The sequence below is a fragment of the Belonocnema kinseyi genome, chromosome 3 (assembly GCF_010883055.1).
Source record: "Belonocnema kinseyi isolate 2016_QV_RU_SX_M_011 chromosome 3, B_treatae_v1, whole genome shotgun sequence".
Classification (NCBI taxonomy): domain Eukaryota; kingdom Metazoa; phylum Arthropoda; class Insecta; order Hymenoptera; family Cynipidae; genus Belonocnema; species Belonocnema kinseyi.
In genome coordinates this window covers 157,272,275-157,289,996 of record NC_046659.1, presented here as the reverse complement: position 1 = coordinate 157,289,996, position 17,722 = coordinate 157,272,275, and the positions used below count along the sequence as shown (strand labels likewise).

General features: G+C 26.5%; 1 protein-coding gene across 2 annotated transcripts in view; it reads right to left on the bottom strand.

The window, feature by feature from the left end:
- Nucleotides 1–6,161: 6,161 nt before the first annotated feature.
- Nucleotides 6,162–17,722, bottom strand: part of LOC117170109 — a 14,728-nt gene continuing 3,167 nt past the window's right edge. For both annotated transcript variants that reach the window (XM_033356640.1, XM_033356641.1), the window contains exons 2-5: nt 16,108–16,183; nt 11,060–11,218; nt 10,554–10,707; nt 6,162–7,038 (exon numbers count right to left, since the gene is read on the bottom strand). In XM_033356640.1, coding sequence (XP_033212531.1) covers nt 6,923–7,038; nt 10,554–10,707; nt 11,060–11,218; nt 16,108–16,182 — 504 coding nt within the window. In that variant the 5' untranslated portion in view covers nt 16,183 and the 3' untranslated portion in view covers nt 6,162–6,922. The remainder of the gene's footprint in view (nt 7,039–10,553; nt 10,708–11,059; nt 11,219–16,107; nt 16,184–17,722) is intronic.

Below are 17,722 nucleotides of genomic sequence, written 5' to 3'. Positions count from 1 at the left end.
GGCTAAAATTGAAGAACTAAAATTCGAATTGGTCGAACACCCACCGTATTCACCAGATTTAGCCCCCAGTGATTTTTTCTTATTTCCAAACTTGAAAAAATGACTCGGTGGACAGAGATTTCCAGACAACGAAGACGTTGTATATAAAATATTTATTTTGAGGAACTTCCGAAAACGCACTTTTCTGAAGGATTAAAAAAACTTGAAAAGCGATTAACCAAGTGTATAGAGCTCCAAGGAGATTATGTTAAAAAATAAAAAAAATTTACCCAAAAAAAATTGTTTTTATACTTCATTCTAAGGACTTATTGAACTACCCTCGTATTACTTCAAACTTACATGAAATAGTGAAATTATTGTTATTTTTTAACCTATTTGACAAAAATGTGTGTTTTTACTGTATAAGATGGAAATTCTATCTAAAACTATTTGTTTTTTATGAAGGTTTTGTTTTTTGAATTTATGAAAATTTCAAGTAAAAATAATAAATATTGAACTACAATGGTGAATGTTCGACCGAAAAATGTACAACTTTAAAATTGTACCTAGAGTTTTTAAATACTTGAGAATTTAAGTTCAGGTCATATAACCGAGAATATGACAGAGTTTAGGAGAATTTTAAAGAATTAAGAATTTACGATTTTTAACAATATTTTTATTGTTCAGGTTAAGATATTTTTATCAAAAAATATTTTATAAGCGGAATGAAACAGTGTTTTATGTACAAATTTAAAATTTTCAAATGGATTCTTTTATTTAAAAAAAATAATAAGTTTTTTCTACTTTAAAAGATACCTCTTTAACAAAATACTGGAATTTTCGACAAAATAATTTAATTTTTAACATAATAGTTAAATATTCACCCTAAAATTACAAATTACCAACGAAAAAGTGTCATAGTTTATATTATAATAAAAAAAGAACGAAACTTATACAGGAAAAGAAAAGAAATTTAAAACCAAAAAGACCAATTTCCAAGAAATAAAGATTTTTTACTCAAAACATAAAAGTTTATCTAAATTATTGAACCTTCAAACTACAAGACAAATTTTCTTCACAAAAATTTAATTTTCAAATAAAAAATATGACTTAAACAAAAAATTAATTTTACACGAAAGATGCATTTTTACGCGAAAAAAAGGAAATTTCAAATTAAAATATTATTTTCTACGACAACAAAAAACGTGAATTTTTAACAAAAAAATATCAATCTTAAAAAATGGAAAAGTTTCATTTTCTGTCAAAAAATTAATTTTAAACAAAAAGAAGTAATTTCCACTAAACAGTTAAATTTTCAACCAGACATAAGCCTTCAATAAACAAAATTTTACAATGTAGTTTGCCTTTGGCCCAAGTGGTTTAATTTTCAATTAAAAAAGATTAATTTTCAACATGATAATTAAACTTTTAACAAATGAGATAACTTTTCAACTTAAAATATAAATCTTTAACAAAAAAGTGATTTCTTAACAAAGCGATTCAAAAAAATGTTTTAAACAAATAGTTGAATTGTCAAGCAAGGAAGAACGAGTTTTAAACAAAAAATTGCATTTTCATACAAAAAATAAAATTCCTTCTATAAAACATGTAGTTTTAAATCAAAAAGATAAATTTTCAAAAAAAAAGTTGAATTGTTTGTTTGCAAAGATTTTAGTCGAGTTTTCACAAGAAATAATTTTATATTAAAAAAATTGAATTTTCAATCCAAAAAGACGAATTTTGAACCAAAAGGAATGAATTTCAAAGAAAATAGTTAAATTCTCTACCAAATAGTTGCAATTTTACCCTAAAAAGATCAATTTTGTACTAAAACAGATGAATTTGTAATATAAAACCAATTTTTTTTTATAAGTGAAACTTTAAGCGAGAAAATATTACAGTTCATTTTTTAACACTAAAATATAAATTTTAAACAAATAGTAAATTTTTTACGAAATAGTTAAGTTTTCAAGAAACTCGTATAATAGCTTAATTTCTAACCAAACAGTTGCATTTTCATGAAATAAAGATTTAATTTCTGCTAAAGCAGGTAAACTTTAAAATAAAAAAGAGAAACTTTCAAATAAATAGTTGAATTTTTAACCAAAAAGTTAAAGAAAAAATGCAATGAGATTCTCATAAATTCTCAGAGAATTTATTTCTCGATTATATTCTCGGTAATATTCTCATTCTCGTTAGCGTTCTCAAAGTAATATAAACGGCTCAGAACTCTATGGGTAATCCATAAATTACTTTTAAAATGTTGGGGTAGTTGAATTTTCTACCACAAGGAAGGTTTTAAAAAATAGTTGAATTTTCAACAAAATAATTTAAATTTTTACAAAACAATTAACATTTTAATAAACCAGTTGAATTTATTGACAAATACAGTTTTGTTCTTAAACGAAAAAGATGAATTCTTAACAAGAGATTTAATATTTCTTATTTTATGTATGAATTTATGAATTTTCAATCCAAAAAGGATGAATTTTCAACAAAACAGTTAAATTTTTGACTAAAATACATTCATCAATAAAGTAGTCGAATTTTAAGTCTACAAAGATGAATTAAGAGGAATTTTCACCAAGAATGTAATTTTTAATTAAGAGATTTTATTCAATTTTGAATCAATTTTCAACCAAATAGTTAAATTTTCGACTAAAAAATATCACTTTTTAACCGAAAATGAAATAGTTACATTTTCAGCTTAAGTAATGAATTTTTAATGTAAAAAAAACAAATATTCAACTGGATGACTTCAACTAAAACTCACGAATTCTTTATAAAATAGTTGAATCTTTAACCAAAAATGATGATTTTTTTTTAAAGAGAAGATTAATTTTTTACTCAAAAATGCGAATTTAAAAAAAAAGAATTTTTTCAAATAAATAATTTAATTTTTAACCAAATAAGTTAAATTTAAAAAAAAAATAATAATTGTGTACCAGTTAAATTGAATACAAAAAGATGAATGATTAACAAACTACTGAAATGCAAAACCAGTGGATACATGAATTTTCTATAAAACAGTTGTATTTTCCACCCAAGAGAAAATAGTTGAATTTTCTACCTAAATTGTTGAATAGTTGAATTTCACAGTATTTTCTACCACTTAAATTGAATCAAAAAAAAGAAGAAGTTTTAACGACTAGCTTAATTTTCCACAACACAGTTACATTTTTAAACCGACATTGAATTTTTAACAGAAAGTTAATTTTCTGCAAAGCAGTTATTTTGTAAGATAAATAGCTTAAATTTTAACTCGAAAATTAGAATTTTTGGCTAAAGGTTTTTTTTCAGATTGCCTTTAAGTTTAATTTTCTTTTAACTTTAATTTTCTTCCAAATTTTTTAATTTTCTGCAAACGAAAAAATAAATTTTTAACTAAACCTGTAATGCTTGAAATTTCAACGAAAAACTATTTTAATTTGAAATAAAAAATATTTTAATTCAACCAAAGAAGATGAATTTTCAACCAAATACTCGAATTTTCACATAGAAAAAATCAATTTTCAATTACAAATATAAATTTTGAACCGAAAATCAGTAGAAAAAAAAAAGCGAATATTCTACCAGTAATTTTAAACAAAAAAAAATACTTTTTAACAAAATATTTACATTCACATCCAATAAGATGATTTTTCATAAAAGAAGATTATTTGTCTACACACAAAGATTAATTTTCAACTAAATACATGAATTTAACACAAAAAAGTTGGATTTAGTTGGAAAGTTGGAAAAAGTTAATCTTTTACGAAGTCGTTAATTTTTTCAATAAATACTTTAATCTTCATAAAAATATTTCTATTTTCAATTTAAAAAGATAAGTTTTTAACTAAAAAATATACATTTTCACCAACAATGAATTAGTTACATTTTTTGAATTAAGAAAAATAATTTTCAACGAAGAATACGGATTTTTATCAGAATACGTGAATTTTTGAATAAAACAGATCAATTTTAACCAAAATAGTTAAATTTTTGGTTGATTCTGAACCAATCAATTTAGATTATTACATTTTCCAAAACGGAAAAGAGATAATAATAAAACAAATAAATAAAAAAAAGGGCGGGGAAAGGAAAAAGTGAGATGTTGGTTTTGCTTGACTTTTTCTCTAATGAGCCGAAAAGTGACGTAATTTGGAAATCGGTTTTTTAATAGTGAAATTTTTTCATGCTTATTTTGCATAACATTATTTATGACAAAATATATTACTTTTTAATCTTAAATTTAAAAAAAGTAAAATTTTTAACTAAAAACGATACATGTTCAACTACAAATGCAGTAACGTATTTTAATCAAAATAAAGTTAAATTTTCAATCAAAGAGATGAATTTTCAACCAAAAAGATAAATTTTGTATAAGGCAGTACAAATTTAGATTAAGTTGTTTAATTTTTAACCAAAAAATTTCATTTTCAATCAAATAATTAAATATTCAATCAAATAATGTAGAATTTTTAACAGGTACAAAAATCCAAACGAAAAATCGAGAAAAAGGGAATATTTCGCTGTCTAATTTCGTGACTGATTAAGTTATCTTACTTTTAATTATGCACGAGCTGAAAAATTGGCTCATAGAAGGGTTGATTGCTCTCGAAATTCTGTATAAAATGAGCCCTGGGTGAAGCAAATTTATTGATTTTTTAAGTATATATTGCGAAAATAGTGTAAATTTCAATGTTTTCTTAAATATTCAATAACTTCCGAAATAATCAACATTTCACAATATTCTTGGGCTCAGTTTGAAGCTACTTTTTCACCGTATTACAGCCGTAAAAATTTTCTTATTGAATTGCAAGAACTTGAATTTGTAACAAAATCGTTGGAAAAATTGTAATATGGTTTTTGGTAACAAAAATATTTTTGTCGAATATATGAAACATGTAATCATGAAGTTGTTATGAAATTTCCTCAAAATATATATTTATTTAATTTTCATTCTAATTTTTCTCCAGATAAGTAGCTCTATGTTCATTTTATATCAAATTTCGAGAGCAATCAAACCTCTAAAGAGAAATTTGTTTATCTCTAGCATAATTAAAATAACTTAATCAGTCATAAAAAAAGAGGTGTGTGAAAACTTTTTTCCACCCGGTAAGAAGAGAAGAATAGAGGAAAATTAATATTTTCAGATTTAAACGAAAGAGCAATTTTTATTTGCTTTGAATGTGCTAATTTTCCATCGGGAGGAGTGTCGAACGAAAGAATAGGTTTATCTCCGAAATCAATTCTTTTTTATTTCCTCAACGATTGTCACTTGTGTTGTATTCCTTGCAGGCGAATATATTTTCCACTTTTTTAATTCATCTTAATCCGATGAGCAGACACACCTCTCATTGTTTTTTTTTAATTCCATACCTACATGCTGTATTTTCGACATATTTCATTCCCTCTAATATTACCACCAAATATGTGTACTTACATACTTTCTATTCCTCCGGGTGCAACATAAGTTTAGAAATTTCAATTTTTTGTCAAGGTTATATTTAATTTCATACTTACATGCTTTATTTTCGATTATTTTAATTCCTTCTAATCTGCCCACAAAATATATGCACATGCATAGTTTCTATTTGTTTTTGTGGAATATAAGTTTGGAAATGTCAATTTTTTGTCTGCCATAACGGTGATGTAATTTTAATTATAATATTTTATATTGTTCAAACAAATTATAGATTTAATAATATAATAAACAATAATAAATTCATTTGATAAGGTTGTGTAAGGTAAACAACATTAATTTATCTTTAAACAGAATTATAAAAATATTGTTGGACAATACTACAAATTATTTCTATGAACATAGTTATTTTATATTTATAACTGACCGATTAAAAGAAATTTTCGTCTTCAAAGTGACATTATTCACTGTCTTTCTATTCTTTTGCATTTTTGTATTTGTTTAATTCCTCTCAATACGCTTCCCTAACATTTTTCTAAGTCGATTAAAAAGAATAAATTTTACTGTTTTGGCTTTCGACGTAGGAAAATTCACGCATTAGTAGGAATTCAGATTCTGAATTTTTTTAAATTCTTCTCTTCTTACCGGTCATCCCTCTATATGCAGTGAATTTGTTCTCGTCTTTCGCGACACTTCCATTGTCCAATTGAAGAACCTTTCATGACTTAGCATAATTTATCAATATCATTTAAATTTTATTAACAAAATTATACAAATATATAATAAAAGGGTTTTTTTTATTTGGAATATAACAGAGTATTTGATGTAATTGTGCATACGGATATGCATGAGGCTGACATTGCGAAATATAAGTGCGGTTCAACCAATGAGCATTGGTGTGCTCTAATATGGTCATCATTGTCATGAATCTCATCTCATATTGGGCTTTCATTAACGGCCTTGCCCTCGCCAAGGTATATTTTTGGCCATGATGTCCATGTAAATATTGCTTCAGTTGTTGCAGCTGCTGCATATTGGGCAATACTCTACGCACACTCGCGCGCGCTTTTCCTACGATGTTTCAAAAAGTTCTTATTTTCTTATCTTTCATTATCTTAGTCAATAATAAATTATATGTACATGAACATAACATTATAAAAGTAAAAGTACAGGCAGAGACAGTCTATGTTAATGTGTTACATTTTTACACATGTAAGCACATTCTTTTAGGGAAGCGCTTTTAAATATGTATATATAAGGAATCGCAAGAGTATACGCTTATAGAATCATCACAGTGTGTGTGGGACGAGAAACCTGAATATGCATCGACAATGTATTCGTTTTCGGTAAATTTGAACCGATAATGATTTTTTTTCTGACTACTTTGGAACCTTTCGATATTTTCACACATTTTCTTGATGTATAAAAAAAATGAGATGATTCGTGTATGCGATAATTTAATATCGCACCCGCACACTTTAAATGTGAATATATTATCTTTTTTATCTATCTTCTTATGATATGTACTTAATATAATTTTCAAGGACGTTGGTAGGTATACGGTTTTCCATATGGTCCAATTTTTGTACTCATTTTTTCAAGTTTTAATCTTCTGTAGTAGCTGTTTGTTACGAGCCACGCATAGGCACAGAAAACTGAAACGGATAAGTTAATTGATGATTAATTCTTAATTAAGTCATTAAAATCGAGGGATTTACCACCTTAAATTTTGTCATATTATTATATATTTAATGTTAATATTAGGACAGCGGGACAGTAGTTCAATTTTAGGTAAAGGGAATTTTTTTCCAAAAAAAGGATATTAAAAGGTGTAAAATATGAACTTTCATGGCTACTTAAATCCTGGAAAAAAACTCCCTGACAATTCCTGGTTTTTTCCAGCTATAGTTTTTAATACTACGGAGAAATTCAAATATTTTCCATTTTTTGTAACAATCGACTCAGAATAGTTGAATTTTCAACACAAACAATTATTTCCTACAAAAAATACGAGTTTTTAAATAAAATACATGAATTCTCAACCAAATAGTTGAGTTTTGAACGGAAAAGATCAATTTTAAACCAAAAAGTATAATATATAAATGTTTAGTTAAAAAAATTAAACATCCACAAAAAAATGTTAAAGCAAAGTAATGCATTTTTAACTAAAATGATGAATCTTCAACTGGAATAGATGAATTTTATACCAAAAAGATTATTTTTTCATAAGAGATGAACATATTAACCAAAAAGATGCATTTTCACGCAAGAAAATCAATTTCCTACCAAAAAGACATTTTTTAACATAACCCGAGTAAAAATGCTTCGACTTGAGGTCGACTTGGTTATGTCTTGAGTTCGTCTCCAAGAGATCTATGGCTGCGTCTCAAAACTAAGTCGAGACATAGGCCTTCGTCATAATTTTATGGCCACGACAGGTAAAACGACGTTTATTTGTCTTAAGTCGAGCCTTGCCTTGGCTGAGACGACGTTTACTTGACTCAAGACGAGCCTTGTCTTGGCTGAGATTATCGAACTTTCTTCGGCTCATAAATGAGATTAAAATTGATGAATAAAAAATTTGTAATTATTAAATTAGTTATTTTTAATTAAAAAATTTAGAATTGGCGGGTCTGAACGAGTATAACCCTTAAAAATTGTCTTCAAAAAAATAAAAATTGTAACTTTCTAGAAGGATCTCCTAAGCCGTTAGAAATACGTAAAACAATTATAAATGAGATTAAAATTGATGAATAAAAAATTTGTAATTATTAAATTAGTTATTTTTAATTAAAAAATTTAGAATTGGCGGGTCTGAACAAGTATAACCCTTAAAAATTGTCTTCAAAAAAATAAAAATTGTAACTTTCTAGAAGGATCTCCTAAGCCGTTAGAAATACGTAAAACAATTTTTGTTAGGGCAGGTATATGCTCAAAGTTATAAACCGCACGTGTTGGAGTCATAAAAATTCGACTCAAGAGATAAATTTATGTCTTAAAGATATAAAAACTGGTCTGCAAGACATAAATTGAAGTGTGGCTCCGCCTCAAAACTGAGACATGCTCAAGTCGAACTTTTCGACTTTAGTATGTCTTGATTGGGGGCAATTCAAGTCGAAGCATTTTTATTCGGGAATACATGAATTTTCAATGAAGCAGTCAAATTTCCTACTAATAAGGTCTCATTTGCGACCAAATTCTTGGATTTCAAACCAAAATGATTAATTTCCACCAAAAAAGACTAATTTTCAACAAAATAGATGAATTTTTCACTATAAAATATAAATTGTCAACCAAAAATTGAATAGTTAAATAAAAACTAATTTAAAAAAAAACTAATTTTCAAACAAATAATTAGATTTTTGAAAAAAGCAATAAGTTTTGATTAATCTTAACTGGAATATGAATTTTAAACCAAAAAAAATAAACCTTTAACTAAAATAATTAAACTTTTGAAAAAGAGGAATATTCAAACAAAAAAGAGGATTTTTCAACCAAGAATTGAACAATCAAATTTTCAGCTAAAAGAAAAAGTAATGTTCAACCAAAGAGATGCTTTTTTTTAATTTATGGACTATACAAATCGAATAGTTACATTCTCAGTTAAAAAAATTAATTTCTAACCCAACAAACAAACAAACATTTCAATGAAATAGATGAAGTTTCAAATGGATAAGTTAACCTTTAGTAAAAGCATTAATTTTCAGCCAAAGAGACGAATGTTAAATTTAGTAGTTTTTTTTTTAGTAGCTGAAATTTCAAATAAAAAAATTTAAATTTTGGTTATAAAAAACAATTGAATTCGAAAAAAAAAACGATTTTTGAACATGAGCTGAATTTAAAACCAAGAAAGACATTTCAGTCCAGAAAGATAAAACATTGCAAAAAAACGGTCGAAAAACGCCAAAATTGGGCCTCGTGGTTTACAGAAGGCCCCTCATATAAAACTATAAAAGCAAATCAAAGTTAAACATTTTAGAAAAAAGCGCAACTTTCTAGTTATTATCTAAAAGAAGATAGTTATATATAATATATTGTTTAAGCCAATATTTTATTAATATGCTGATTACCTCACTAAGTGAAAAGGGGAAAAAATATTCAGAAGAAACCGCAACTATCTGGCGCTAATACAGATGAAAGTAGCTATAAACAATAAAAGCTTCTTTAAACAACTTTCTACTATATTCTTGACTGAGAAGTCGACCATTATATTTTTAATTGAAAATTTTCCTTGCCAAAATTTTTATTATTTGGTTTGAAAATTTCATTATTTTGTTAAAACTTCAACAATTTTGTTGCAAAGTTATTCTTTTCAGTTTAAAATTGAACTATTTTTGTAAAAACTTAAATATTTGGTTAAAAATTAGGTTTTTTAATGTCGAATCAAGTTAAGATTCAGATGTATGGTAGTATCTCCTTCTTTTTGACTTAAACAAATAAAAATCCAGTTAAAATATTTTTAGCATTTTATACTGGAAAATCTTTTTTGGTTGCAAATTTAACTATTGTGTTGTCAAATCGTATTTTTGTTTTCAATTTAGAAAAAACCTTTTTTTCTTTGACTGCAACATTTTGCTTGCTTAAAAATTCAAATATATTATTGTCAAATCGTCATTTTAATTTCAATATTCATCTGTTGTACCTCTTTTGTTGAAAATTCCTCTTTTTGAGTTGAAAATTTAATTATTTTGGTAATACATTCAATTATTTGGATAAAAAAAAAAACTTTTTTGCTTCAATTTCAACTATTTTGTAGGAAATTTGTCTTTTGGGCTTAACAATTCAACAATTAGTTAAAAAATTTAACGATTTTATTCAAATTGAGCTAAAAAGTCTTTATTTGTTTGCTTAAAAATATTTTTTTTATCAGATTTTATTATTTAGTATAAAAATTTAATTATTTTGTTGAAACTTCAATGCTTTTTTTAAAGTAATTATTTTTTATTAAAAAAAAAACTATTTCCGTAGAAACTCAAACATTTGGTTAAAGAGTAATTTTTTATTAAAAATTCGTCTTTTTCGCTCGCTTGTTACTCCAGGGATAACCCGATTACCGATTAGGTAATAAAGGTGACTGCGGATCGCCGTGAATGGTTTCGCCGACGAACATACGCATCTGAATTCAAAGGTGGTTAATCCCTCGATTAAACAGAATACAAAAACACCTTACCATTAAAGATAAGACCAATTATGAGACATAATACTCCTTCTAAAATACTCTTTTGAATAAAAAACATAATTGATGTGTAAAGAACACTGATCAGGATTCCGGGAATAGCAACCATAGTCAAGGTTACCCATGGAAGCATATATAATGTTTTCCGCTAAAAAAGTAGGTACAATGAAATTAGGTTAAATTTTTACAAAGTAATTTCACTGTATTGTATGATATGTAACACTTCAAAGCTTTCATATTTTTAACAATGAGAGTTGATTAGCGCAACTGTCAGCTGATGAGCGTTGCTCGGCTCTCGCAAGCGGAGATCCCCGGTTAGACCAGGGACAAGCGTGAGTGCGCACGTCGGGTATGCGCGTTGCTTCGCGTCCCCCACTCAGCGGGGCCGACCAGCGCGCGCATGCTTGCCGCTGGTCTAACCGGGGTCTAACCATTTGTTAGAGCTGAGCGACGCTCATCAGATAACAGATGCGCTAATCCGCGCGCTAAAAACGACTTACCTTGATTGCACCGACAACCATAAGAGCCGAATAAAAAATTGTCATGCACAGGAATATGGTGAAAATAATTTGTACTGCAAATTTGCTTAGAGGGATGATTATCATATTCCAGTGGGCATTTATGGTAAATAGTGCAACGATTGTCAAGATTGCCAATACCTAAAAATAAAAGGAGTTAATATAAGCTAAACACATTAACAACAATAATTTTCTGCTTAAGGGTCATCCATAAATTAGCTGATAGCTTTAAAGGAAAAGGGGTTGCAGGAAAATATTTCTATCTATTACATTTGGGGGGTTGGGGGGCGGTACATTATTTTTTTCTGCCAAAAAATTGTTGTAATATTCTTATCAAATTTTAGAAAATTTTTTCACAAAAATTGAGGGATTTCAAAGTATTCAAAGAAAATTTCAACTATTGTATGGTATTTTCAAGATTTGAAACGTTTTCATGGAATTTTCAAGAGCCAGGGATTTCGAATGAAGGGGTTTTAGCTTTTGAAATCGGTATGAAATCAAATATAAAAAGCATAAAACTTTGCGACATGATCTGAAATCAGCGGTATCTGAGTGGATATTTTGAAAAAGATCCAAGCTTTTGAAATGAGCGAAAATCAAATGAAATCAGTAGAAATCTCTTAAGCTATTCAAATATTCTTTTAAAATTATTTCTTAAAAGTAAAAAATGATTTAAAATTGTTCATCATTTTCAATTTCTAAAAACATTCTCTTCAAATTAATTATTCAGAATAAAAAATTCTTTCCAGTTTTCTTTCAGAATCTTAATTTTTTTTAAATCCTTTTCAAACCTTTTAAAATGCTTAAAAATATTTTAAACTTTTTGTTTATAATCCTTCAAAAATCTAAAAGTAAAATTTAAATCCTTTCAGTTTTTACATTAATTTTGAGTCATCTCAAAACCTTTATATATCTCGTAAACTCACTCGAAATTTTCTTAATTAATAATTATACTTTATTTTCATTTATTCAGAAACATTTTTGTCTTTTTTTTAATCATTCCAAATATTCTCTTAAAATTAATTTTTTCAAAAAGAAACATCATTTGTAATTTTCACAGGAATTTCGAGCAATTGTTTTTATTACCTTAAAAAAATTTTTAATCCTTGAATGGCATAAAAAAATTCCATTGTAATATTCTCTTTATATTTTGTTTGAAATTCTTTGAAATCTTTTTAAGTTTTAAATCGAGTTGGAATATTTTCAAAATTTCTAAATATCTCCTAAACTTACGGGAATTTTCGAAGATTTATAGTTGTATAATTGTTATTTATCCATCAAAATTGAACGATTTTACTTCCAAATTAAAAGTATAATCATAATGACAATTGGAAAAGTTAAAAATCGATAAGCGAAATGTAATCAGAAAAGTTGAATCGCTTGTATGGATTCGAAATATTATGTGTTGCCAAACTTTATAACATACACACATGTAAAAATATGTGGATAAAATACTAATATGGAGGAAGGTCTGCGAAATTTTTTGTATGTAAACCTTATTTATTTATGGTCAGAAAATATTTTCGTTTTGGTTCACTAATATATTGTTTATAATATAAAACTTATTAAAGAATAATGCTTTATATTATAATATATAGTAATATTTAACTGTTAATATTCAAAACTAAATAATTTGAATCTGAATTGTTTGAAATAGAGAGCCTTAAATAGTTCCAATTTCAGACGACTAAATTAAAACTTTGAACGTCACAATTGTAATAGTTCTATTTTAGTTTTGAATATTAACAGTTAAATATTACTATATATTATAACAAAAGCATTATTCTAACTTTTCCAACTGTCATTATGATTATACTGTAATTTTAAAGGCTTAACTTACAACTAAGTTGAGTTATTAATTTATAGGAGTTAATTTATTCAACTTTTAAATTTTTCTCTTTGCAAGAAAATTGTAAGCTGTTCAAAAATTCAAATGAAAATTACTCAATTTTTTAAAAAAAGTAGTATAAAGTTGAAATAAAATAAAATTGAAATAAATTAAGAATTTCTTTTACTTAGAATTCATATACAATTTTTATTAATTCAAAAATCATTTTCCATTGTAGGGTGATAATTATGGCAATCGGTATTTCCGGAGATACGTCACGAATATATCACGAATTGCGGTAATCGGTATTTCCAGAGATGTTATGACACTATTTTGCGTAATAATTCAGTATATTTTTAGATTAAATCTCCGTTTCTTAGAGCAAATACTCATATGCGTGCACATATTATTCAACATATATTTTATTAGGCACTGTCTATGGTTACGAAATTTTCCGTAACGTTAGCCCTTAACAAGCTGGAAATTGGATTAGAATTACCGAAAATTCTATAACGTTAGCCCAGAAAAACCTGGAAAAGTGGTTAAAGTTACGGAAAAGCCCGTAACCACAGCCAGTGCGATTTTATTATTAATTAAATATATTTAATTCATTAAATATATTAAATATTTTTCACTCCCTTGTCCTCAATGCATTATAAAATTCTAGAAAAATATCTCTTTAAAGTTTTTTCCTACCTAGCATTATTTTTCAAATTTTTGCGAAAATGTGTAAAAATCTTTGAAGACTTTTTTTCTTAACGATCAATGTTTTCGCAAAAATAACGTTTTGAAAAAAATAACGCGAGTATTCGTTTTTCAGACCACAAAATTTTCTCTTCTCACCAAGCAGGTGCAGATTTAATCTTAAAAATATATATAAATAAAAAAAAATAAATCAAATAATATATTAATGAAAATAAAGTTTTTCACCATTTTTTGATTTTCTATAATTACTATAAATAAATTTTCATTAATAAAATAGTTGCATTTTGTAACCAATGATAGTTCAGTTCTGAAACAAAACAGAATTGAATACATCTTCAACTAAATTATAACGAGAATTTTCAAATGGTTCAATTCAACTAGAAACCATAAATGTTTATCAAATTAGTTGAAGCTTTAACCGAAATGATGATATTTCTAAAAAGAAGATTACTTTTCTGCTCAAGAAGACAAATTTTCAACAAATTACATAAATTTTCCGCCCGACAGTATGAAATTTCAATTAAAATATGAATTTTCTACCAAGTAGTTATTTTTTAAAATAGTTTCTTTTAAGAAAAGAGTTGAATTTTCTAGCAAAATAGTTAAATTTTCAACCAAATAGTAAAATAATTTTAAAAAATGGAATAGTGACATATTCAACAAAAAGACGAATTATTAACAAAATAGTTGAATCAATAGCCAATAAGATGAATGTTTTAAAAATAGACTAATTTTCTACACAAAAAGACAAATTTTCTATAAAACAATTGTAATTTCCACTCAATAGAAAAATGTTTCAATTTTCTAACAAAATAGTTGAATTTTCAATCAAACAATTAATTTTTAAAAGAAAAGTTTTCTCCCAAAAATGGAATAGTTACATTTTCAGTTTGAAAAATTAATTTTTAACAAAAAAAAAAAAATTTCTATCAGTTAAATTGAAGCAAAAAGACAAATTTTTAACAAAACATTTGAGTCCACTGCCAATAAAATAAGTTAAAAAATCAAATTCATTTTATATACAAAAAGACGATTTTTCAACAAAATACATGAATTATACAGAAACAAAAGTTAATTTTCCACCTAACCCAAAACCATGGATTTTCAACAAGAAAGTTCATTTTCCAAATAAATAGTTAATTGAATTTTTAACACGGCAAATAAAATGATAAATTTTTAACCATTCATTTTATAGTTATATTTTCAATTTAAAAAAACTGGTTACATTTTCCACTCTACATAATTCTCAACGAAAAGTGTAATTGATGATATTTTAACCAAGAAAGGTTTTAATTAAAATAACAAACAGGTAAATGCAATAAAAAATATTAATATTTAACAAAATTGTTCAAATTTAAACCTAGAGATGAACTTTTCAACACTATAGTACATAAATTTTCAACTGAAAAAAAATCAATTTTGGACTAAAAATATAATGGTTAATTTTTCAGTTAAAAAGTTAATTTTTAAACAAAAAAGAAATGAATTTTCCAACAAGTTGTTAAATTTTTGTCAACAAAAATTATTTTTAACAAAATAATTGCGCTTGCAACAAAACACATCATTCAATTTTCAATCCAACAGTAGAATTGTTTACCGAAATAAAACTTTAAACGAAAAATCGAGAAAAGGGCGAAATTTCTTGAAAATATGAGAAAACATATATTATTTAAAAAGGAGAAAATAGGGAACATCTTTCGCAAAAGTCGCAAACTTTCTTAAAATTTATCATAAAAAAAACGTACTCTATCAACATAGTTCTTAGTGTAAATAATTTGACTAAATATAAATAAGTAAAAAAAGATTTGAGAAAATTCTAGAATTAAGTTTTATGTCACATTTTATTGTAATTTATTTTGATAGCCATCGTTTTCTAAAATTTTTAGGCTATTCTAGGTCCTGTTATGTTTATCAAAAAATACAGAAGAATGCGTAACCAATATTAAATAATTAGAAATTTGTACAAGCAATTCAAAAAGTTGAAAAAATTAAGTATTTAATGAATACTTTTCTACTGGATGCCACATTTTTTGTACGTTTCAATTTTCGAGGAGTGTAGTGCGAATTTTCCTCCTTGGATTATAATTAATTAAAAATACTAATGTATGTAAAATAATTAATTTAATTTAACTAATAGTTTGGACACTATATGGGTCCATAAAATGAAAATAAAATAAATTATTTTAGTTTCATTTGCGCTCTTGAGTAATGATTATCTCTAATTGATGTTTTAATTATTTTAACAATAACTTATAATTATTTAATTATTTGGAAAAATTACACAAAATAGGTATGGGGGGGGGGGGAGGGCGAACCATTTTATTACGGCCTGTTACATAGTAAGGGGAGGGGTAAAAATGGGGAAAAGTGTATTACGTAATTTACGGATGGCTCCTCATTAAAAATACGACATTTGTCATCCACTTTCCAAGAATTTTTATGGTTCCTGATTTTTTTTTTTCACTCTCGTCAGCAAAAAACATTGCATTATACTCACAATGCTGCCTATGCCACTAAATAAGGCCCCTGTTTTGAGTGACCATATTCCGAGAAATGACTTGACCTCCCACATTCTGCAAAAGGAAGCAAATATCGAAGTTACCCGCAAAATTATTTTATACAGTTCAGAAACTTGAAATAAACTTAGCCTAAACATGACAGGCCAATATGATCCACAATAGGTGTAAAAAGAAAGATAATTTATCATAATTCTCGTACCAACAGTTGAACGTCTACACTGGAACTTGGATTTAACCAGTTCAGATTTACTGCGTTCCGAGAATTAACGCCGCGGTGATTTTTTGTTTCGGGGAGCGAGGGAGGTGCTGTTCAATCAAGCGTGACAAGAAGCTTGAAACATGTCTGTGTCCCAAATCTGTCTTAAATCCAAGTCCCAGTGTAAATTGAAATTTCTTTATTTAGCCTTATTTATGATAACTCTCTAAATGTGAATTAGTAAAAATTCAACTAATTAATTCTATACTAAATATTTCAACTAATGATAAGGGCTTTTGCTAAATTTAATTGAATGAAATAGTAAAATGCATTGTAACTTTCTCAATTTAACACGAAAAATGAACATTTTTTCCACTGGAACGAGAATACTATTTAGAAATAAAAATTCTGTAAAAACAGAGGAATAAGGTGATTAAAAGAGGGGAATATTTTCTTTTAAATAAAATGAACGTGCGTATACTATATTATATTAACAATGAAAAATTAATTTTCGAACAAAAATATAATAGTTACATTTTAGTTAAAAGAGATCATTTTCACCAAAAAGAAATAATTTTCAATCAAATATTCCAATTTTTAACCAAAAGAAGGACCTTTTTAAACAACCTAAAAATATGAATTTTCAACAAAAAAGTTATTTTTCCATAAAATAGTTGAATTAAAAAGAAAAAAAGGATGGTTTTTGTTTACTTAATCGTTAAATTTTCAAGCCAAAGAGAAGAATATTTTTCAGAATATATGAATTCCTAGCTAAAAAATATCAATAGTCAATCAAAAATCGAATACACTTGCAGTTTTAGTTAAAAAATTAATTTTCAATTTCAAAAACAAATTTTCAGCCAAATAGGTAGATTTGCAACCAAATAGTTGAGTTTTCAACTAAAAAGGATACATTTTTAATCAAAAGTGTAATTTTCAACTGAAAAAATTGAATTATTAATCAAAATACAAAAGTTAAGTTTTTGTTTAAAAAAGTTGATTTTCACCAAAAGGGGCCATCCATATACCACGTGGACAATTTTCTCCCACTTTTACCCCTCCCCCCTCCACGTGGGGGCCCTCCCGGCCCACCCTCGTAGACGAGCGTGGAACTTTTCCACCCCTTACCCCCTTAAGTGTCCACGAGGTATATGGATGGCCCCAAAAGAAATAATTTTCGATCTATTTTAATTTTGAACCAAAAAGATGAGAATTTCTAAACCAACCTGAAAATAAGAATTTTCACGAATTTTCAACAAAAAATTAATTTTCCATCAAAAAGTTGAATTTAAAAACGGATGCAATGAGGGCACATAAAATTTTTTCGTGCGAAAACGAAGTCCCCTGGAGGCTTTAGAAAAAATTTTCGAATTTTAATTTTCAAAAGATATATATGG